Here is a 23,004-nt window from a genome sequence, read left to right as displayed (position 1 = left end):
CCCACAAGCCAAGGCAGCTGCCTCCCCTGATGATTTTCTCCCCACTGATGATGAGTATCCTATGGCAGACCACCTCTCATCCTCATACATGGCCATCGCGATTAGTATCCTCCCTCATGAAACTATTTAATTCTCCTTAAAAGCTGTCTACGTTGGAGGCCATCACTGCCTCCTGTGGGAGTGAGTTCCACAAGCACTGCATGAAGCTCAGTTGGCGAGAGTGTGGTGCTGATAACGCCAAGGTTGCAGGTTCGATCCCCCGTAAGGGACAGCTGCATATTCCTGCAGACTAGACAATTCTTAGGTTTCCTTCCAACTCTATGATTCTGATTGTTTCTCTGTTTTGAGTGTCTCACTCTTCAGCATATTTGACGGCCCTGTTTGGGTTCTGGGCAGCTCGCAGTCAGAATGGAAGGCGGAACTCTTTAGGAGGGTCTTTTCCCACCTACAAAACTCTGCCACGTTCCTTCTTAATGTGTATCTAGCAGCTGGATCAGCCGGAAAGCCATTCACTGCTGTGATCACTCCTGTACCATCCGCAAGCTGCCATGGCAAAATGCTTCTGGTGGTGCTGCTCTCCTCTGGCTGGGCTCCCCTCTCAGGCACATCTCGCAATTCCCACATCTCATTATTTCCTTTGTTCTCTTTCCCCTGCGCTTTCTATCCTCCTCCTATTGCCGAGTTTGGGGAATGAATTTGCAGCTTTCAAAACGGATTCTGCTTCTCATATTTTGTGCAGTGGAGATTCCCATTTCCATGTTGTTTCTGCTGCTTGCTCTGGGTTTCAATCAACTCATAGAATCATAGAGTTGGAATAGACCACAAGGGCCATCGAGTCCAACCCCCTGCCAAGCAGGAAACTCAGATCGGTTCGCCGCCTCCTTGGCTTTGTGAAGGGCTAAGTGAACTTGCTGTTAGCTGCATTGGGCCAGGAAGACCTTTGTTTAGAATCCCAGGTTGCTTTCTACTGAGTCAGGCCATTGGTTCATTGGCCTCTGCGTCCTCTACACTGACCAGTAGTGGCCCTCCAGACTTCCCAATACAGGGCTGTATTGGGAATTTATACAATTAAGCCTCTTTTTTCATAATTTCCCCATGATTTTTTGTATTTTAAGCTTGTATTTGTGAACTTGTACAGTGGTACGTCGGGTTAAGAACTTACCGTATTTTTCGCTCCACAAGATGCACTGTTTTCTTCCTAAAAAGTAAGGGGAAATGTCTGTGCGTCTTATGGAGCGAATGCGTGGTCCCTGGAGCTGAATTGCCCAGGGGCAAAAAACAGATTGTGCTTTTTTTTTTTTGAAAGAGGGAAGGGGGTGTTGAAACAAAGCCGCTGAGCAGCTGATCGGCAAGCGATCAGGAGGGGAGATAAGGGACTCTAGAGATAAAGGAGGCTGCCTGGGAGCGAGGAGGTAAAAGCCCATGGATCCTCAGGATTTTTGCACTGGGTCACCCCAAATTCACCACCAGATCACATAGCATGTCCATGGCTACAGCCTGTACCAAAGAAATCAAGCATCCACTGTTTCGTGGCGCAAAAACATGGTTACAAAGCAGGGATCCACATGGATTCTCAAGATTTTTGCATTGAGCTAACCCAAACTCACCGTCAAATCACATATCATGTCTGTGGCCACAGCATGAACCACAAAAATCATATATCCACTGTTTTGTTCAGAATATTTTTTTTCTTGCTTTCCTCCTCTAAAAACTAGGTGCGTCTTATGGTCAGGTGCGTCTTATGGAGCGAAAAATAGAGTAATTCGTTCCGGAGGTCTGTTCTTAACCTGAAACTGTTCTTAACCTGAAGCACCACTTTAGCTAATGGGGCCTCCTGCTGCCGCTGCGCCGCTGGAGCAAGATTTCTGTTCTCATCCTGAAGCAAAGTTCTTAACCCGAGGTACTATTTCTGGGTTAGCGGAGTCTGTAACCTGAAGCGTCTGTAACCCGAGGTCCCACTGTACATGTATAGCCAGAGACTTGTGTGCGTTAAATATTTATGTTCTTCTATTTCTGGGGTGTTCTTGGATTCTGCATAAAAGGGGACTCCATCCCCTTTTAAACATCTTCAGAGAGGCAGGGGTGAAAAAGAGCATGTTTGCATTAAAGACACCTGGAATTCTTACTCATGGAGAAAAGACTTCTGGGGGGAAATTACTCAGCATATGCCACAATCCTAATTACCAAAAAATAATTACGGTAACCTGTAAAATCCAAGAACGCACACATGTTGAAGAGCATTAAAGGAGAAATTAATATACAGTGGTACCTCAAGGTACAGACACTTCAGGTTACATACGCTTCAGGTTACAGACTCCACTAACCCAGATATAGTACCTCGGGTTAAGAACTTTGCTTCAGGATGAGAACAGAAATCGTGCTCTGGCGGTGTGTCAGCAGCAGGAGGCCCCATTAGCTAAAGTGGTGCTTCAGGTTAAGAACAGTTTCCGGTTAAGAACGGACCCCCGGAACGAATTAAGTACTGTACTTAACCCAAGGTACCACTGTAATTGTTTCAGTGCTGGCACAAGGTGTACTGATATCCTTGCCCTATTTAATGTGCTGGATTTTTACAACTGCAGAGTAAATACATAATATGCACACATGTCAATGAAACCAGAAAGCAGTTTCTGGTTTGTTCCAGATTGTTCTGATGATACTGATGCATCTGAAAGAATATCCATCTATACATTGTGACCCTTTTCAGAGAGAGACTCCAAACAAAGAAGGCCTTGAAGAAGGCCAGGTATACAATGCATTTAGAAGACATCTGAAAGCAGCCCTGTTCAGGGAAGTTTTTACTGACTGATGTTTTAATGTATTTTTAATCTTTTGTTTGGGACGCGGGTGGCGCTGTGGGTAAAAGCCTCAGCGCCTAGGGCTTGCCGATCGAAAGGTCGGCGGTTCGAATCCCCGCTGCGGGGTGAGCTCCTGTTGCTCGGTCCCAGCGCCTGCCAACCTAGCAGTTTGAAAGCACCCCCGGGTGCAAGTAGATAAATAGGGACCTCTTACCAGCGGGAAGGTAAACGGCGTTTTGGTGTGCAGCTCTGGCTCACCAGAGCAGCGATGTCACGCTGGCCACGTGACCCAGAAGTGTCTCCGGACAGCGCTGGCCCCCGGCCTCTAGAGTGAGATGAGCGCACAACCCCAGAGTCTGTCAAGACTGGCCCGTACGGGCAGGGGCACCTTTACCTTTACCTTAATCTTTTGTTGGAAGCCGCCCTGCCAGATGGGCGGGGTAGAAATAATAAATTATTATATTATAATATTATTATGACTTTCAATTCTCATCCATGCCAGTGTAGTGGTCATAGTTTTGGGCAAGGAGCTGGGACACAAGAGTTCCATTCCATGCTCAGCGATGAACCTCACCGGGTGACCATTCACTGCCTCTCAGACAAACCGACCTTGCAGGGTTGTTGTGAGGTGGAAAGGGGGAGAGAACCATGTAGACCACCTTGAGCTCCTTGGAGAAAACAGTGGTATGTGGATACAGGAGAAAATAATAAGAGAAGAGAGACTCACCTTCCCAACCACTGCTGTAAAGGTAAAGGTAGAGAGACCCTGACCATGAGGTCCAGTCATGGCCGACTCTGGGGTTGCGCGCTCATCTCGCTTTACTGGCCGAGGGAGCCGGCGTACAGCTTCCAGGTCATGTGGCCAGCATGACTAAGCCACTTCTGGAGAACCAGAGCAGCGCACGGAAATGCCGTTTACTTTCCCGCCAGAGTGGTACCTATTCATCTACTTGCACTTTGACGTGCTTTTGAACTGCTAGGTTGGCAGGAGCAGGGATCGAGCAATGGGAGCTCAGCCCGTTACGGGGATTCAAACCGCCGACCTTCTGATCAGCAAGTCCTAGGCTCTGTGGTTTAACCCATAGCGCCACCCACGTCCCTAAGGGAAGTCATAGTCCCACTTTATTCTGCCTTGGTCAGACCATACCTGGAGTCCAGTTCTGGGCACCACAATTTAAGAAGGATGTTGATAAGCTGGAAGGTGTGCAGAGGAGGGAGACCAAAGTGATGAAGGCTTTGGGAACCAAGCCTTATGAGGAATAGTTGAGGGAGTTGGGGATGTTTATCATGGAGAAGAGGAGATAGGAGAGCCATCTTCAAATACAGAAAGGCTTGTCACAGGGAAGATGGAGAAAACTTCTTTCTTGCTGCTCCAGAGGCGAGGACCCTGTTGTATCGCCTCTCAGTGTCGTTGGACTGCAACTCGCCCCATCCCTGACCGTTGGCCAAGATTGCTGGGGATGATGGGAGTCATAGTCCGACAACATCTTGGTTGAAGAGCAGTTGTTCTAGGCCACTGGGATCAGGTCCCAGCCTGCCTTCCCATTCCTCCTCTCCCTCTGAGCAGCCCTGCCCAGACCATAAGGTAACGGTAAAGGGACCCCTGACCATTAGGTCCAGTCGTGACCGACTCTGGGGTTGCGGTGCTCATCTTGCTTTACTGGCCGAGGGAGCCGGCGTACAGTTTCCGGGTCATGTGGCCAGCGTGACGAAGCCACTTCTTGCAAACCAGAGCAGCCATGGAAATGCCGTTTACCTTCCCGCCTGAGCGGTACCTATTTATCTACTTGCATTTTGACATGCTTTTGAACTGCTGGGTTGGCAGGAGCCAGGACTGAGCAACGGGAGCTCACCCCGTCATTGCGGGGATTCAAACCGCTGACCTTCTGATCGGCAAGTCCCAGGCTCTGTAGCTTCAGGTCCATTTGACTATAGTCACTCCTTGAGGTGCTCTCAACTGTTTTAATGCCAGAACATTAAGCACAAGCCAAAGAAAAATAGGCGGCCTGTTTAAATGCTAAAGGTGATGTGCTGAATGATCAAAATGCTTCTGCTTAAAGTTCGCGTTGTTGATGCAGCACCAGCTGAAGTTTAGAGCTGAGTGAAGATGTATGTGACCCAAAGAGGAGCTGCCCTGATCAGAATCACCTAGATCTAGAAAGGTTAAAGAGGGCCAGGAAGGGAAAGCTGGCAAAGCAAAAATGGCTCACGGGTGTTATATACATATATTTTCTTTAAAGCACTTATAAAATGCTTGCTGTTTCTAAACCCCTAACTGGAATAAAAGAGCACAAAACTGCATGCTCTGAAAAACATATACTTATGATGATATTGTGTTTATGAAAAAATATATTGTTTATGGATTCATTGTTTGCTCTTTCTGGAACTGATGTGAATGTTTTGAAATTGCAGATAAATCAACAGAAACAAGCCCAACTAGTATGACTAGTTCTTCCACTGCAGCTGAATCCTCAACTCAGAGTACAGCAGGAGACACTAGTACTCCGCAGGCAGTGACCTCCGCTACTCCCACTTCGGAGGAACTGTCCACCGCAGGGACATCTTCTCTGTTAACGTCGCCTGCCCCTTCCAGTGCGACCACTGCAGCTGAATCCTCAACTCAGAGTACAGCAGGAGACATTAGTACTACGCAGGCAGTGACCTCCGCTCCTCCCACCTCGGAGGAACTGTCCACCGCAGGGACATCTTCTCTGTCAACGTCGCCTGCCCCTTCCAGTGCGACCACTGCAGCTGAATCCTCAAATCAGAGTACAGCAGGAGATACTACTACTCCGCAGGAAGTGACCTCCATTTCTTCCACCTCCTCAGAGGAACCATCCACCGCAGGGACATCTTCTCTGTCAACGTCGCCTGCCCCTTCCAGTGCGACCACTGCAGCTGAATCCTCAACTCAGAGTACAGCAGGAGACACTAGTACTAGGCAGGCAGTGACCTCCGCTCCTTCCACCTCGGAGGAACCGTCCACCGCAGGGACACCTTCTCTGTCAACGTTGCCTGCCCCTTCCAGTGCAACCACTGCAGCTGAATCCTCAACTCAGAGTACAGCAGGAGACACTAGTACTCCGCAGGCAGTGACCTCCGCTCCTTCCACCTCGGAGGAACTGTCCACCGCAGGGACATCTTCTCTGTTAACGTCGCCTGCCCCTTCCAGTGCGACCACTGCAGCTGAATCCTCAACTCAGAGTACAGCAGGAGACATTAGTACTACGCAGGCAGTGACCTCCGCTCCTCCCACCTCGGAGGAACTGTCCACCGCAGGGACATCTTCTCTGTCAACGTCGCCTGCCCCTTCCAGTGTGACCACTGCAGCTGAATCCTCAAATCAGAGTACAGCAGGAGATACTACTACTCCGCAGGAAGTGACCTCCATTTCTTCCACCTCCTCAGAGGAACCATCCACCGCAGGGACATCTTCTCTGTCAACGTCGCCTGCCCCTTCCAGTGCGACCACTGCAGCTGAATCCTCAACTCAGAGTACAGCAGGAGACACTAGTACTACGCAGGCAGTGACCTCCGCTCCTCCCAATTCGGAGGAACTGTCCACCGCAGGGACATCTTCTTTGTCAACATTGCCTGCCCCTTCCAGTGCGACCACTGCAGCTGAATCCTCAACTCAGAGTACAGCAGGAGACACTAGTACTACGCAGGCAGTGACCTCCGCTCCTCCCACCTCGGAGGAACTGTCCACCGCAGGGACATCTTCTCTGTTAACGTCGCCTGCCCCTTCCAGTGCGACCACTGCAGCTGAATCCTCAAATCAGAGTACAGCAGGAGATACTAATACTCCGCAGGAAGTGACCTCCATTTCTTCCACCTCCTCAGAGGAACCATCCACTGCAGGGACATCTTCTCTGTCAACGTTGCCTGTCCCATCCAGTGCGACCACTGCAGCTGAATCCTCAACTCAGAGTACAGCAGGAGACACTAGTACTACGCAGGAAGTGACCTCCATTTCTTCCACCTCGGAGGAACCGTCCACCGCAGGGACATCTTCTCTGTCAACGTTGCCTGCCCCTTCCAGTGCGACCAATGCAGCTGAATCCTCAACTCAGAGTACAGCAGGAGACACTAGTACTCCGCAGGCAGTGACCTCCGCTCCTTCCACCTCGGAGGAACTGTCCACCGCAGGGACATCTTCTCTGTTAACGTCGCCTGCCCCTTCCAGTGCGACCACTGCAGCTGAATCCTCAACTCAGAGTACAGCCGGAGACACTAGTACTACGCAGGCAGTGACCTCCGCTCCTTCCACCTCGGAGGAACCGTCCACCGCAGGGACATCTTCTCTGTCAACGTCGCCTGCCCCTTCCAGTGCGACCACTGCAGCTGAATCCTCAACTCAGAGTACAGCAGGAGACACTAGTACTACGCAGGCAGTGACCTCCGCTCCTCCCACCTCGGAGGAACTGTCCACCGCAGGGACATCTTCTCTGTCAACGTCGCCTGCCCCTTCCAGTGCGACCACTGCAGCTGAATCCTCAACTCAGAGTACAGCAGGAGACATTAGTACTACGCAGGCAGTGACCTCCATTTCTTCCACCTCCTCAGAGGAACCATCCACTGCAGGGACATCTTCTCTGTCAACGTTGCCTGTCCCATCCAGTGCGACCACTGCAGCTGAATCCTCAACTCAGAGTACAGCAGGAGACACTAGTACTACGCAGGCAGTGACCTCCGCTCCTCCCACTTCGGAGGAACTGTCCACCGCAGGGACATCTTCTCTGTCAACGTCCCCTGCCCCTTCCAGTGCGACCACTGCAGCTGAATCCTCAAATCAGAGTACAGCAGGAGATACTAATACTCCGCAGGAAGTGACCTCCGCTCCTCCCACTTCGGAGGAACTGTCCACCGCAGGGACATCTTCTCTGTCAACGTCCCCTGCCCCTTCCAGTGCGACCACTGCAGCTGAATCCTCAAATCAGAGTACAGCAGGAGATACTAATACTCCGCAGGAAGTGACCTCCATTTCTTCCACCTCCTCAGAGGAACCATCCACTGCAGGGACATCTTCTCTGTCAACGTTGCCTGCCCCTTCCAGTGCGACCACTGCAGCTGAATCCTCAACTCAGAGTACAGCAGGAGATACTACTACTCCGCAGGAAGTGACCTCCGCTCCTTCCACCTCGGAGGAACTGTCCACTGCCGGGACATCTTCTCTGTCAACGTCGCCTGCCCCTTCCAGTGCGACCACTGCAGCTGAATCCTCAAATCAGAGTACAGCAGGAGATACTAATACTCCGCAGGAAGTGACCTCCATTTCTTCCACCTCCTCAGAGGAACCATCCACTGCAGGGACATCTTCTCTGTCAACGTTGCCTGTCCCATCCAGTGCGACCACTGCAGCTGAATCCTCAACTCAGAGTACAGCAGGAGACACTAGTACAACGCAGGCAGTGACCTCCGCTCCTTCCACCTCGGAGGAGCCGTCCACCGCAGAGACATCTTCTCTGTCAACGTTGCCTGCCCCTTCCAGTGCGACCACTGCAGCTGAATCCTCAACTCAGAGTACAGCAGGAGACACTAGTTCTACGCAGGCAGTGACCTCCGCTCCTTCCACCTCGGAGGAACTGTCCACCGCAGGGACATCTTCTCTGTCAACGTCGCCTGCCCCATCCAGTGCGACCACTGCAGCTGAATCCTCAACTCAGAGTACAGCAGGAGATACTACTACTCCGCAGGAAGTGACCTCCATTTCTTCCACCTCCTCAGAGGAACCATCCACTGCAGGGACATCTTCTCTGTCAACGTTGCCTGTCCCATCCAGTGCGACCACTGCAGCTGAATCCTCAACTCAGAGTACAGCAGGAGACACTAGTACAACGCAGGCAGTGACCTCCGCTCCTTCCACCTCGGAGGAACCGTCCACCGCAGGGACATCTTCTCTGTCAACGTTGCCTGCCCCTTCCAGTGCAACCACTGCAGCCGAATCCTCAACTCAGAGTACAGCAGGAGACACTAGTACTACACAGGCAGTGACCTCCGCTCCTTCCACCTTAGAGGAACCATCCACCGCAGGGACATCTTCTCTGTCAACGTTGCCTGCCCCTTCCAGTGCGACCACTGCAGCTGAATCCTCAACTCAGAGTACAGCAGGAGACACTAGTACTAGGCAGGCAGTGACCTCCGCTCCTTCCACCTCGGAGGAACCGTCCACCGCAGGGACACCTTCTCTGTCAACGTTGCCTGCCCCTTCCAGTGCGACCAATGCAGCTGAATCCTCAACTCAGAGTACAGCAGGAGACACTAGTACTCCGCAGGCAGTGACCTCCGCTCCTTCCACCTCGGAGGAACTGTCCACCGCAGGGACATCTTCTCTGTTAACGTCGCCTGCCCCTTCCAGTGCGACCACTGCAGCTGAATCCTCAACTCAGAGTACAGCAGGAGACATTAGTACTACGCAGGCAGTGACCTCCGCTCCTCCCACCTCGGAGGAACTGTCCACCGCAGGGACATCTTCTCTGTCAACGTCGCCTGCCCCTTCCAGTGCGACCACTGCAGCTGAATCCTCAAATCAGAGTACAGCAGGAGATACTACTACTCCGCAGGAAGTGACCTCCATTTCTTCCACCTCCTCAGAGGAACCATCCACCGCAGGGACATCTTCTCTGTCAACGTCGCCTTCCCCTTCCAGTGCGACCACTGCAGCTGAATCCTCAACTCAGAGTACAGCAGGAGACACTAGTACTACGCAGGCAGTGACCTCCGCTCCTCCCACCTCGGAGGAACTGTCCACCGCAGGGACATCTTCTCTGTCAACGTCGCCTGCCCCTTCCAGTGCGACCACTGCAGCTGAATCCTCAACTCAGAGTACAGCAGGAGACACTAGTACTACGCAGGCAGTGACCTCCGCTCCTCCCACCTCGGAGGAACTGTCCACCGCAGGGACATCTTCTCTGTCAACGTCGCCTGCCCCTTCCAGTGCGACCACTGCAGCTGAATCCTCAACTCAGAGTACAGCAGGAGACACAAGTACTACGCAGGCAGTGACCTCCGCTCCTCCCACCTCGGAGGAACTGTCCACCGCAGGGACATCTTCTCTGTCAACGTCGCCTGCCCCTTCCAGTGCGACCACTGCAGCTGAATCCTCAACTCAGAGTACAGCAGGAGACACTAGTACTACGCAGGCAGTGACCTCCGCTCCTCCCACCTCGGAGGAACTGTCCACCGCAGGGACATCTTCTCTGTCAAAGTCGCCTGCCCCTTCCAGTGCGACCACTGCAGCTGAATCCTCAAATCAGAGTACAGCAGGAGATACTACTACTCCGCAGGAAGTGACCTCCATTTCTTCCACCTCCTCAGAGGAACCATCCACTGCAGGGACATCTTCTCTGTCAACGTTGCCTGTCCCATCCAGTGTGACCACTGCAGCTGAATCCTCAACTCAGAGTACAGCAGGAGACACTAGTACTACGCAGGCAGTGACCTCCGCTCCTCCCACTTCGGAGGAACTGTCCACCGCAGGGACATCTTCTTTGTCAACATTGCCTGCCCCTTCCAGTGCGACCACTGCAGCTGAATCCTCAACTCAGAGTACAGCAGGAGACACTAGTACTACGCAGGCAGTGACCTCCGCTCCTCCCACCTCGGAGGAACTGTCCACCGCAGGGACATCTTCTCTGTTAACGTCGCCTGCCCCTTCCAGTGCGACCACTGCAGCTGAATCCTCAAATCAGAGTACAGCAGGAGATACTAATACTCTGCAGGAAGTGACCTCCATTTCTTCCACCTCCTCAGAGGAACCATCCACTGCAGGGACATCTTCTCTGTCAACGTTGCCTGTCCCATCCAGTGCGACCACTGCAGCTGAATCCTCAACTCAGAGTACAGCAGGAGACACTAGTACTACGCAGGAAGTGACCTCCATTTCTTCCACCTCGGAGGAACCGTCCACCGCAGGGACATCTTCTCTGTCAACGTTGCCTGCCCCTTCAAGTGCGACCAATGCAGCTGAATCCTCAACTCAGAGTACAGCAGGAGACACTAGTACTCCGCAGGCAGTGACCTCCGCTCCTTCCACCTCGGAGGAACCGTCCACCGCAGGGACATCTTCTCTGTTAACGTCGCCTGCCCCTTCCAGTGCGACCACTGCAGCTGAATCCTCAACTCAGAGTACAGCCGGAGACACTAGTACTACGCAGGCAGTGACCTCCGCTCCTTCCACCTCGGAGGAACCGTCCACCGCAGGGACATCTTCTCTGTCAACGTCGCCTGCCCCTTCCAGTGCGACCACTGCAGCTGAATCCTCAACTCAGAGTACAGCAGGAGACACTAGTACTACGCAGGCAGTGACCTCCGCTCCTCCCACCTCGGAGGAACTGTCCACCGCAGGGACATCTTCTCTGTCAACGTCGCCTGCCCCTTCCAGTGCGACCACTGCAGCTGAATCCTCAACTCAGAGTACAGCAGGAGACATTAGTACTACGCAGGCAGTGACCTCCATTTCTTCCACCTCCTCAGAGGAACCATCCACTGCAGGGACATCTTCTCTGTCAACGTTGCCTGTCCCATCCAGTGCGACCACTGCAGCTGAATCCTCAACTCAGAGTACAGCAGGAGACACTAGTACTACGCAGGCAGTGACCTCCGCTCCTCCCACTTCGGAGGAACTGTCCACCGCAGGGACATCTTCTCTGTCAACGTCCCCTGCCCCTTCCAGTGCGACCACTGCAGCTGAATCCTCAAATCAGAGTACAGCAGGAGATACTAATACTCCGCAGGAAGTGACCTCCGCTCCTCCCACTTCGGAGGAACTGTCCACCGCAGGGACATCTTCTCTGTCAACGTCCCCTGCCCCTTCCAGTGCGACCACTGCAGCTGAATCCTCAAATCAGAGTACAGCAGGAGATACTAATACTCCGCAGGAAGTGACCTCCATTTCTTCCACCTCCTCAGAGGAACCATCCACTGCAGGGACATCTTCTCTGTCAACGTTGCCTGCCCCTTCCAGTGCGACCACTGCAGCTGAATCCTCAACTCAGAGTACAGCAGGAGATACTACTACTCCGCAGGAAGTGACCTCCGCTCCTTCCACCTCGGAGGAACTGTCCACTGCCGGGACATCTTCTCTGTCAACGTCGCCTGCCCCTTCCAGTGCGACCACTGCAGCTGAATCCTCAAATCAGAGTACAGCAGGAGATACTAATACTCCGCAGGAAGTGACCTCCATTTCTTCCACCTCCTCAGAGGAACCATCCACTGCAGGGACATCTTCTCTGTCAACGTTGCCTGTCCCATCCAGTGCGACCACTGCAGCTGAATCCTCAACTCAGAGTACAGCAGGAGACACTAGTACAACGCAGGCAGTGACCTCCGCTCCTTCCACCTCGGAGGAGCCGTCCACCGCAGAGACATCTTCTCTGTCAACGTTGCCTGCCCCTTCCAGTGCGACCACTGCAGCTGAATCCTCAACTCAGAGTACAGCAGGAGACACTAGTTCTACGCAGGCAGTGACCTCCGCTCCTTCCACCTCGGAGGAACTGTCCACCGCAGGGACATCTTCTCTGTCAACGTCGCCTGCCCCATCCAGTGCGACCACTGCAGCTGAATCCTCAACTCAGAGTACAGCAGGAGATACTACTACTCCGCAGGAAGTGACCTCCATTTCTTCCACCTCCTCAGAGGAACCATCCACTGCAGGGACATCTTCTCTGTCAACGTTGCCTGTCCCATCCAGTGCGACCACTGCAGCTGAATCCTCAACTCAGAGTACAGCAGGAGACACTAGTACAACGCAGGCAGTGACCTCCGCTCCTTCCACCTCGGAGGAACCGTCCACCGCAGGGACATCTTCTCTGTCAACGTTGCCTGCCCCTTCCAGTGCAACCACTGCAGCCGAATCCTCAACTCAGAGTACAGCAGGAGACACTAGTACTACACAGGCAGTGACCTCCGCTCCTTCCACCTTAGAGGAACCATCCACCGCAGGGACATCTTCTCTGTCAACGTTGCCTGCCCCTTCCAGTGCGACCACTGCAGCTGAATCCTCAACTCAGAATACAGCAGGAGACACTAGTACTACGCAGGCAGTGACCTCCGCTCCTCCCACCTCGGAGGAACCGTCCACCGCAGGGACATCTTCTTTGTCAACGTTGCCTGCCCCTTCCAGTGCGACCACCGCAGCTGAATCCTCAACTCAGAGTACAGCAGGAGACACTAGTTCTACGCAGGCAGTGACCTCCGCTCCTTCCACCTCGGAGGAACCATCCACTGCAGGGACATCTTCTCTGTCAACGTTGCCTGTCCCATCCAGTGCGACCACTGCAGCTGAATCCTCAACTCAGAGTACAGCAGGAGACACTAGTTCTACGCAGGCAGTGACCTCCGCTCCTTCCACCTCGGAGGAACTGTCCACCGCAGGGACATCTTCTCTGTCAACGTCGCCTGCCCCATCCAGTGCGACCACTGCAGCTGAATCCTCAACTCAGAGTACAGCAGGAGATACTACTACTCCGCAGGAAGTGACCTCCATTTCTTCCACCTCCTCAGAGGAACCATCCACTGCAGGGACATCTTCTCTGTCAACGTTGCCTGTCCCATCCAGTGCGACCACTGCAGCTGAATCCTCAACTCAGAGTACAGCAGGAGACACTAGTACAACGCAGGAAGTGACCTCCGCTCCTTCCACCTCGGAGGAACCGTCCACCGCAGGGACATCTTCTCTGTCAACGTTGCCTGCCCCTTCCAGTGCAACCACTGCAGCCGAATCCTCAACTCAGAGTACAGCAGGAGACACTAGTACTACACAGGCAGTGACCTCCGCTCCTGCCACCTTAGAGGAACCATCCACCGCAGGGACATCTTCTCTGTCAACGTTGCCTGCCCCTTCCAGTGCGACCACTGCAGCTGAATCCTCAACTCAGAATACAGCAGGAGACACTAGTACTACGCAGGCAGTGACCTCCGCTCCTCCCACCTCGGAGGAACCGTCCACCGCAGGGACATCTTCTTTGTCAACGTTGCCTGCCCCTTCCAGTGCGACCACCGCAGCTGAATCCTCAACTCAGAGTACAGCAGGAGACACTAGTTCTACGCAGGCAGTGACCTCCGCTCCTTCCACCTCGGAGGAACCATCCACTGCAGGGACATCTTCTCTGTCAACGTTGCCTGCCCCTTCCAGTGCGACCACTGCAGATGAATCCTCAACTCAGAGTACAGCAGGAGATACTACTACTCCGCAGGCAGTGACCTCCGCTCCTTCCACCTCGGAGGAACCGTCCACTACAGGGACATCTTCTCTGTCAACATTGCCTGCCCCTTCCAGTGCAACCACTGCAGCTCAATCCTCAACTCAGAGTACAGCAGGAGACACTAGTACTACGCAGGCAGTGACCTCCGCTCCTTCCACCTCGGAGGAACCCTCCACCGCAGGGACATCTTCTCTGTCAACGTTGCCTGCCCCTTCCATTGAGGGTACTACAGCGATCCTAAGAACAAGTAGTGTGACTGATAAGCAGAGTCCATCTACCACCTCCTCCAGTTCCACAGAAGAGCGTCCTGAAACAAGCACATCAAAGGCATCTACGTCTACCGGTATGAAAATATCCACCATTGGGGTCCCCTTCCCTTCCACCATTGCCCGTTCACACACATTGACTCCTTCTGAACTTAAAAGTTCATTTGTTAGGGGTCTATATTTTCATTTGGAAATGATGTTTATCTCCTAGCACATGACTGTAGGGCTTAATGGTTTGCACTTGTTGCAATCATGCTTCTTGGCGAATTACAAAGTTCTTGCATCAGTTTACATGGCCCTTAATATACTTGAGTCCAGAATATCTTCAGTACCTATTAATGTGTTATATTCCCGTTTGTTCAGTACTGTCTTTGTGGGAGTTTTCTACGTGGTCCCTCATGAGTCAAGGCACACGACTTATAGCCACCATGTAACTCCTTCCTGTCTGAGAACCATTCTTTATTGAACTCCAGGCCCTTGGCTTTCTTGATTTCAGCAAGCAGCTAAAGTTCTGATTAATTCTAATTGATTTTATGTATTGCTCTTTCAGCCTCACTATACACTTAGAAATAATAGCATTAGGCTGTACAATATATAAATTATTATTGTCATCATCATCATCATCATATATGAGGGCTCTTTTGTCGGCTTCTTCTTAAATATCATTAATGTTCTGTTCTCTTCCTCTTGCTCAGCTTCTTCCACCACAGTTGTCCCTCTCGGGTGCCTTAATGGTGGAGTGCTTGATGGAGGTCTTTGTCACTGCCCATCTCCCTATACTGGGCGACGTTGCGAAGAGGCAAAGAATGAAATCCAAGTGGGTAAGTCTTAGTACAAATTATTAGTACAATCCTCCCGCCCTCCGGCTCTTCCTTTGAAAAGAAAAGCTCAGGAATGTCCGGGTATGTGTAGTAATTTTCTAGGTGGGCAATGTTTGTGGTCCTGCGGCCAACTTGCTTGATTCAAAGTGGTGTGTTAGTTCTGCGGCATCACCCTGACACCTTCAGTTTAAAAGGCTTCTGATACCAGCAGGAGCAGCAGCAGCTGGACAAGAATGTCAGCTGCCTCAGGACCTGGAGAGTTCCTGTCAGCAAGAGTAGACTACACTGAGCTTATACGCGCACATTCCAGTGTATTTCACACCCTGTACCAGCGCCCTTTCTCTGCACACTTAGTGTGGATCCATAGGTGATTCATGTTGTTTCCATGATCTCTGCAATTCTCCTGCGACTCAATGGACACCTGAAGTGCTTATCCTCACATCTGAAACTGTGGCTGTACCTTCATGTTTAATGACTCCTGTGCTTTCTGATCACAGTGACTGTTGTGGCCATAATCCATGTCTCTGTAACAGTGAAGAATCGGGACTTTAGACCAGAGATGGCGATTTACGGCTCACGTGACTTCAAGAGATTCGTGAATGTCTTTGAGGAACAGGTGAGGGGTGGCTGGGAGTGCATAGAGGACGCCCACTCAGGAAAATGATCACTTCCAGGCAGACCTATTGTTACTTTTGAGTCTGCGTCCCGTTAACGTGCCATTCCTTTGTGGTAAACTTCATTAACAGAGATTTGTCCGCTTAGCACATCTGGAAACAGGCCGATTTCCATCCTTTGGAACATCTAGATATCCAGATGTGGAAAAGTAGCTATCAGATGAGTATAGAAAGCTGTTTCTGTAATTTGTAGCTCAGAACTGATGGTTCAAACCCTAATACACACATCAGGAACCGTCTTCCTAATTGTCACTTTTGAAAGACCAATGTTAAAGTGGCAAAGGTCATCTTCCAGCCTTTATAATCATCCCATCCCTTTGGCCAGGCTGCCTGCTGGGAACTGGAGTCCAAGAACAGCTGGGGGAGGGCCACCGACTAGCCATGCCCAGCACAGGAGATACCCCAAAGGTGTGTTGGACGGGTGGAGGAGGTAAAGGAGCAGAGCAGGATAGAGAGGCCCTACTCAGCACACAGGAGGGACCCAGAATCGGCTGGGATGGGGGGTTTAGTATTTCTCAGATCAGCAAACTAGTATCTTGTACATGTAGAGTTTTTTGTTGTTTCTGATTTTTGGTATTGCCTTTTTGGTACATTGTAAACATCAGCAGGATTGCTGACATGCACACCTTCTAAGCTCTTGATGCTGCCAAGGGGCAGTAACTCCTCTGCTCCTGGCCAGATCTGCTCTTGGTCAGACCTGCTCCTGGCCAGATCTGCTCCTCACATTCCGTGGTCACTGCAGCGGAGCTAAGATTTTCTTTCTCTCTCTGTGCAGATGAACATCTTCTATTCGGGCATTTTTGGGTACCAGGGCGTACATGTGATTAATCTGAGGTGAGGCACAGAATAGATAAGTTTGGCGACCAAGCATTGGAGAGATTGTGGTTTTGGGTTCCACCAAATTCCTTGGCACCCAACGTAAAACACCACACTCCCTTGAACACAGAAGCCTGAACAGGCCATGTCAACCCCCCTCACAACAGGCCAACTGGGGGCACCTTCGCAGCTGGGGCTAAATGATTTATCCTTCCAGGCGAGGCAGTGTCATCGTGGAGCACGAGGTGCGCCTGCGCGAGCCGTTCTCGAACTTCAGTGGTTCTTATGAGGCATCCATCAAGGACATCATCCAGGTCCTGCAAAATAATTGCACTTTCAACCAAACAGGTGAGGCAGCAGCTGCCACTGGCTGGCTGGCAGCTTCATGAGCGAAAAGGCTTCCTTTGCTTGCATGCCACAGGGCACCTCTTGCCACTACATTCCTGCCCCATATCTGGCTTGTGGAGTGCGAGGAAAAGGTTCCTTATAAGACGTCTCCAGATCAGATGCCACAAGGAAGCAGAGGCCATCCAAGGGCAGCAATCCTGCCCCTTTTTATTTGGGAGTGCTGTATTTTTCGCTCTATAAGACACACTTTCCCCCTCCTAAAAAGTAAAGGGAAATGTGCGTGTGTCTTATAGAGAAGCCAGAAGCCAGAACAGCAAGAAGCCAGAAGCCAGAACAGCAAGAGGGATATTTTTTCCCTTGTTTTCCTCCTCCAAAAAGTAGGTGCGTCTTATGGTCTGGTGCATCTTATAGAGCGAAAAATACAGTAAATCCTGCCTGCATCAGTGACACTTAAGAGCTTGTCCACTTCTCTACTTGTCAGTCGGAGCAGTGAGACAGCCGTTGATCCGCTCTCTACAGAATCTGAGCAGCTTCACTGAGCCCAAGCCCACCCCCCGCTCCCCTGATCCAAGCAATCATGCTGTTTCTCTAGGAACAGAAGTATGGAAGCTTATTGGCAAAAAACGTAGTCTTCCTAGTGTGCCCATTTCACAGGCAGCAAGCTTCATCTATGCCAGATCTGAGGCCAGCTAGTGTTATTCTTGCATGCTGAGGGGATGCCCAGTGACAGACCCCTTTCACATCAACCAGCCCCAGCAGAGACGAATGTCAGGGTGCTGGCTGCACATAGGAGGGATGGCAGAGGAAGTGTGTTTCCTTCAACTGGTGGCAGGGAGACATGGCGGGTGGGTGGGGGAAGATGTCCCTCCCCATGGATGTGATTTCTTCCTTTCAGAAGCCTCACCTTTGCTTTCCCCCTCTCCTTTAGATCAGCTCTGCTTTACTGAAGGAGCATCTCGTGTGACTGCAGTGCCCCTGAGCCCTGAAGGTGAGGACTGGGGTGTGAGAGGGGGTCGGTGTGTGCTTAACACACTCCTGATGTTGAAGAGTTGCAGGGGCTGCCTGGATGGGGGCGGTGGAGCCGTATGAGGAAGAAAACATGGCCACCACATGCAAACAAATGCATTGCTGGTGTGGACACTGCAGATGTTGCCAGGATTCTGCAAGTGCAGTCACAACTGATATGCACAGAGGCTAATCCTTTGTCCCATCAAGTGCAATTAACCTGTGGGATTCTCTGCCACAAGTCTGGATGGCTTCAAAGGAGGATGAGAGAAAAGGGTTTTATGTTAAATTTAAGATTAAAGATTTGGGTAGAATAAAGAGGGAAAGAAACTGCTGAGCTAATAAATTGAATTGGAATACAAAAAAGGGAGGTCCGAGGAGGTCCGAGAAACAAGTAAATGAAAAATAATGTGATGAAAAGATTGATTGTTTTTAACGATTTTTATTTTGTATTTTTTCTTTTTTCTTTTTCTATTTTGTAATGTAAAAATCTTAATAAAAATTTTATAAAAAAAAAGAGAAAGGGGTTTTATGGCATTGTGGCTGTATACTACCTCCATATTCAGGGTCAGTCTAACTCTAAGTTGCTGGGAGAAGCAGAGTCAGAGAGTGTTTCTGCTGGTGCCTTTCCTGGAGACAAGTGGCTGAGCATTCTGGGATGCTGAACCCTCAGGGTCTTGGACCTAATCTTGCAGCAGGCTCCTCTTCTGATCTCCTGGTCTCAAGCATGCGGTGGTTTTCTAAGAGGCACTTGCATTCTCCCGTTTCTGACTCTGCTTCCTTCCTTTCCCTTTCCAGATCTGTCAAAAGAATGCAGGAACACCTCTGTGGTGGCACAAAACATCCAGCAATTTTACGTGGCACGAAACGTCAGTGGCAACCTTCAGTGCGTCTCTAACTGCAGCGTTTGGCACCCCGACCCCTTCAGATGTGTGAACGGAAACTGCTATATCACCCCTGAGGGGCCCAGTTGCTAGTGAGTAGCCTGCCAGGGGGTGAAGTGGGTGCTGCCCGTAGGCTGTTCCTACCAGCTGTGCTAGTTGTTGTTGTTTAGTGGTTTAGTCATGTCCGCCTCTTCGTGACCCCCTGGACCAGAGCACGCCAGGCACTCCTGTCTTCCACTGCCTCCTGCAGTTTGGTCAAACTCATTGTGATGGGATGGTGAGCTGCTTGTGCGTAAAATCCTAGTCCCTCAGAGTTTGGCTAAGTCCACAAACCTCTGTCTGTGATGGAGCTCCTTAAGCATGGCTCCATCAGTCGCTCGTTGAATCGGACAGTGGGCGTTTACGGAACTTCTTCCAGCATAAAAGCTCCTTAACGGAAACGCGTCTTCTGGACTCTCGGCGTGACAGTTTCCGGCGAGGAGTGGGTGTCCCTACAGGAGGTCCTGAAACCTCCCCACTGTTTTCGCTTGAAGTGTCTCTGAGCCCTCCCTCCGACTCACTTTCCCTTGGAACTCCACTTCTCCCCCTGCTGGTTCCCTCCTCAGCTGAATGGTCTCTCTCACCCTCCGTGAGCCCTTTCACCTCCTGCGTCTCAGATGGCAGTTCCCTGACATCCACCTCCCCTCCAGGGCCCCCTTCACCCCCTTCCCTCCCCTCCTCTGCGGGAGGCGAGGGAGCAAAACCCCTGAATGAACCTCCCTCATCTTCCGAAGTTTCGAACACTTCCCTCCACCTCTTGCTGTTACCGGTTTCCAAGTACTCCTCCTCATCGGAGTCTGTTCCTCCTTCCAACTCCGATTCCCTGAATCCTTCCAGTTCCTCCTCATCGTCGGTGGTGCCAAAGTACTCCCTCCGGAACCTCGCTATTGGCTGAGGTTTCCTGGGGAACCTTTGGTGGAACGTTTCGATCAAGATCTCGTCACGGACCTCATCTGCCGTCACCCAGGTGTTTTCCGACTCCGGTTCCCCTTCCCACGCGACCAAATACTCCACCTGATTACCCTTCCACCTGGAGTCGATGATTTCCGCCACATGGTTGCTGCTTTCCCTTTCTTCTATGGCTGGCCCCCGTGTGGATACCCCTTCACCTTCCCCCCTATATGGTGACAGTAATGACCTGTGGAATACTGGGTGCAGTTTCATGTGGTTCGGTAACCGGAGTCTGAAAGCCACTGGGTTGACCTGTTGGATGACCTCAAATGGTCCCAATCTTTTGGGTCTCAATTTCTTGCAACCCCCCTTGAACGGCAACCCTTGGGTTGATAGCCAGACCTGACTCCCCACCCTAATGGTTTCACCTTCCCTTCTGCTCTTGTCTGCCTGCCTCTTATATTCTTCTTTGGCCCTTTCTAAGTTGAGTTGGAGTTGACGATGGATCGCTTCCATTTCTTCTACAAAATGTTCAGCGGCCGGGACACTCCATCTCTCCCCTCCTCCCCCTGGAAACGCCCTGGGGTGGTACCCATAATTAGCCAAAAAGGGGCTCATCCCGGTGGACACATTCTCTGCATTATTGTAAGCAAATTCCGCTAGCGCCAACTTTTCGACCCAATCGTTCTCTCTGTCATTGACATAACACCTCAGGTATTGTTGGAGGATACCGTTTGCCCTCTCCGCCTGCCCATTGGTCTCAGGGTGCCTGGCAGTCGAAAAGTTGACCTCTACGTGCAACAAGCTCATAAGTTTCCTCCAGAATCTGGACGTGAACTGTTTCCCTCTGTCGGAGACCACCCTCAAGGGGGCGCCATGCAGCCTAAAAATATGTTCTACAAACAATTTCGCTGTCTCTTCCGCCGTGACTGCATGTGAGCAAGCTACAAAGTGACCCATCTTAGTTAACAGGTCTACTACGACTAGTATGGTGGTTTTCCCCTGGGATTTAGGCAGATCAGTCATAAAATCTATCGATACCGCCTCCCACGGTCGTTCTGGTGTGGGTAACGGTTCTAATAACCCCGCTGGTGCCCGCCTTTCTCCTTTGGCTCTCTGGCATTGGTCACACCTTCTCACATACTCCCGTACATCCTCCCTCACCTTGGGCCACCAAAACTCCCTGGTCACCAACCACATGGTCTTGTGTTGCCCAAAATGCCCCGCTGTGGGATTGTCGTGCAGCTGTTTGAGTACTCTCCCCCTCAATTCCCCTTCGGGTATATATAGAGCCCCTTTGTAATACAATGCCCCGTTTCTTTCTTCAAAACCTCCGGGGTCTTCTCCCTCTCTCCTTAAACCTCTGAGCTTATCCTGGGCGTATTCATCATTTACCGTTCCCTCTACCAGTTCCCTTTGCCCCACCCAGGCCGCCCCACACACCCAGTGGTCCTCTGGGATAATATGTCTCTCTTCAAGCGCTCCCTCCCCCTCCAAATATTCAGGTTTGCGAGAGAGAGCGTCCGCTCTGATGTTTTCTGGACCTGGCACATAGCAGATTTCAAAATGGAATTTGGAGAACTCCTGGGCCCATCTCACTTGTCGTTGGTTGAGCACTCGTGCCGTTCTCCAATACTCCAAATTCTTGTGGTCCGTACACACTTGCACCTTATGCTGTGCGCCAATTAGTAAGTGTCTCCATCTCCGGAACGCTTCGTGAATGGCGAGTAGTTCTCGGTCATATACGGTGTAGTTCCTCTCGGATTTGTTCAGCTTACGCGAAAAGAAGGCACAAGGTCTCCATTCCGACTTATTGCTCCCTGGCTGAAGCAGCACCGCCCCCACCGCCCGGTCTGAGGCATCAGTTTCCACTCTCATGGGTTTTTGTAAATCCACATGCAGGAGCTGTTCTTCCGAAGCGAATGCCCTTTTCAATTCCTCAAATGCTTGCTCCGCCTCCGCCGTCCAAACGAATTTCTTCTTGCTGCTTAGACAGTCCGTGATGGGAGCCGTTAAGTGGGCAAAGTTCTTGATGAATTTACGGTAAAAGTTCCCAAACCCTAAGAACCTTTGCACATCCTTTTTCGTTTTCGGTGTCTTCCATTCCAGCACCGCCTGGACCTTGCCTGGATCCATGGCTAATCCCTTGTCTGATAAGCGGTACCCCAGGAATTCCACCTCCTTGGTGTGAAACTGACACTTCTCCAATTTCACCCACAGCTGGTTTGCTTGCAGCTGGCTCAGCACTTCCCTGACATCCTTTACATGCTGCTCCTCATTCTCTGAATATATCAGCACGTCATCGAGGAAGGCCACGCAATTCTTGTAGAGCAAAGGTCCCAGGACATGGTTCATGAGCGATTGAAAACAGGCGGAGCCTGATTGTAATCTGAATGGCATAACGAGATATTCAAAAGCCCCCAAAGGGGTGAACATGGTGGTTTTCCATTCATCCCCTTTCTTTATTCGTATCAGGTTGTATGCCCCTCTCAGGTCCAATTTCGTGAATATCTTTCCCTTCCTCACCCTGGTCAAAATGTCATCAATCCTGGGCATGGGGAAAGTCACTGGTTCTGACACGGCATTTAGCCGCCTGTAATCCACTACAAGCCTGGGTTTATCCGTGTTTTTTTTGTCCACAAAAAACACTGGGCTCCCCCCCACCGCTCTGGACTCTCTGATGAAGCCCCTCTTCAGGTTTTTATCAATAAACTCCCTTAACTCCTGCATTTCCCTGTCTGACATGGCGTACAGCTTGCCCACGGGGAGCTGGGCCCCAGGGACCAGGTTAATTTGGCAGTCAAAGTCTCTATGCGGTGGTAGTTTATCTGCTTCCCTTTCGCTGAAGACCTTGCTCAGATCAGCGTATTGTTTGGGCACCTTCCCTTTGTCTGCCACTTCCGTCCCTGCTAGAAAGGCTTTTGCCCCTTCTGGCACCTTTCCCTCTCTGCAATGTTCCAGGCAATGTGCTGACCCAAAGGAGACCACTCTCTGATGCCAGCCCACTAGCGGGTCATGCAACGCTAGCCAGCTCATTCCCAAAATGACGGGAGCCCCTCCCAGGGTGGCCACATTGAACGCTATCCTTTCGGTGTGCCTGGCCACCCTCATAACCATTGGGACGGTCTGTAGACTAACTTCTCCTCCCAACAGCTCCCTCCCATCGATCGTGGTCACCTGCAGGGGGTTGCTTAAAGGGAGTATCTGTATCTGGTGTTCAGCTGCAAACTCCTTACTCATAAAATTACAGGAGCTGCC

General features: G+C 51.7%; 2 protein-coding genes across 3 annotated transcripts in view; one reads left to right on the top strand and one right to left on the bottom strand.

Moving 5' to 3' along the window:
• Nucleotides 1-23,004, bottom strand: part of ACHE (acetylcholinesterase (Cartwright blood group)) — a 142,772-nt gene that overhangs the window by 44,818 nt on the left and 74,950 nt on the right. The window lies entirely within an intron of this gene.
• On the top strand, nt 10,758-19,068 carry LOC128400268 (mucin-17-like). Its single transcript, XM_053362425.1, has 9 exons — nt 10,758-10,781; nt 12,953-13,626; nt 14,077-14,345; nt 14,964-15,089; nt 15,587-15,705; nt 16,539-16,597; nt 16,797-16,927; nt 17,856-17,915; nt 18,731-19,068. Exons 1-9 carry the CDS (start codon nt 10,758-10,760, stop codon nt 18,907-18,909), a joined length of 1,641 nt encoding a protein of 546 aa, XP_053218400.1. The 3' UTR covers nt 18,910-19,068.

This window comes from Podarcis raffonei, chromosome 13 (assembly GCF_027172205.1).
Source record: "Podarcis raffonei isolate rPodRaf1 chromosome 13, rPodRaf1.pri, whole genome shotgun sequence".
NCBI classification, from domain to species: Eukaryota; Metazoa; Chordata; class Lepidosauria; order Squamata; family Lacertidae; genus Podarcis; species Podarcis raffonei.
The sequence above is the reverse complement of the archived record's forward strand: the minus strand, read 5'-3'. Positions and strand labels throughout refer to the sequence as shown.

Bases quoted from the DNA above. Each gene is read 5' to 3' on its own strand.
- LOC128400268 (XM_053362425.1), top strand. From the start codon at position 10,758: ATGCAGCTGAATCCTCAACTCAGA. The intron at 15,706-16,538 runs GTGAGGGGTGGC...CTCTCTGTGCAG, and splicing joins TGAATGTCTTTGAGGAACAG to ATGAACATCTTCTATTCGGG. The intron at 16,598-16,796 runs GTGAGGCACAGA...TTATCCTTCCAG, and splicing joins GTACATGTGATTAATCTGAG to GCGAGGCAGTGTCATCGTGG.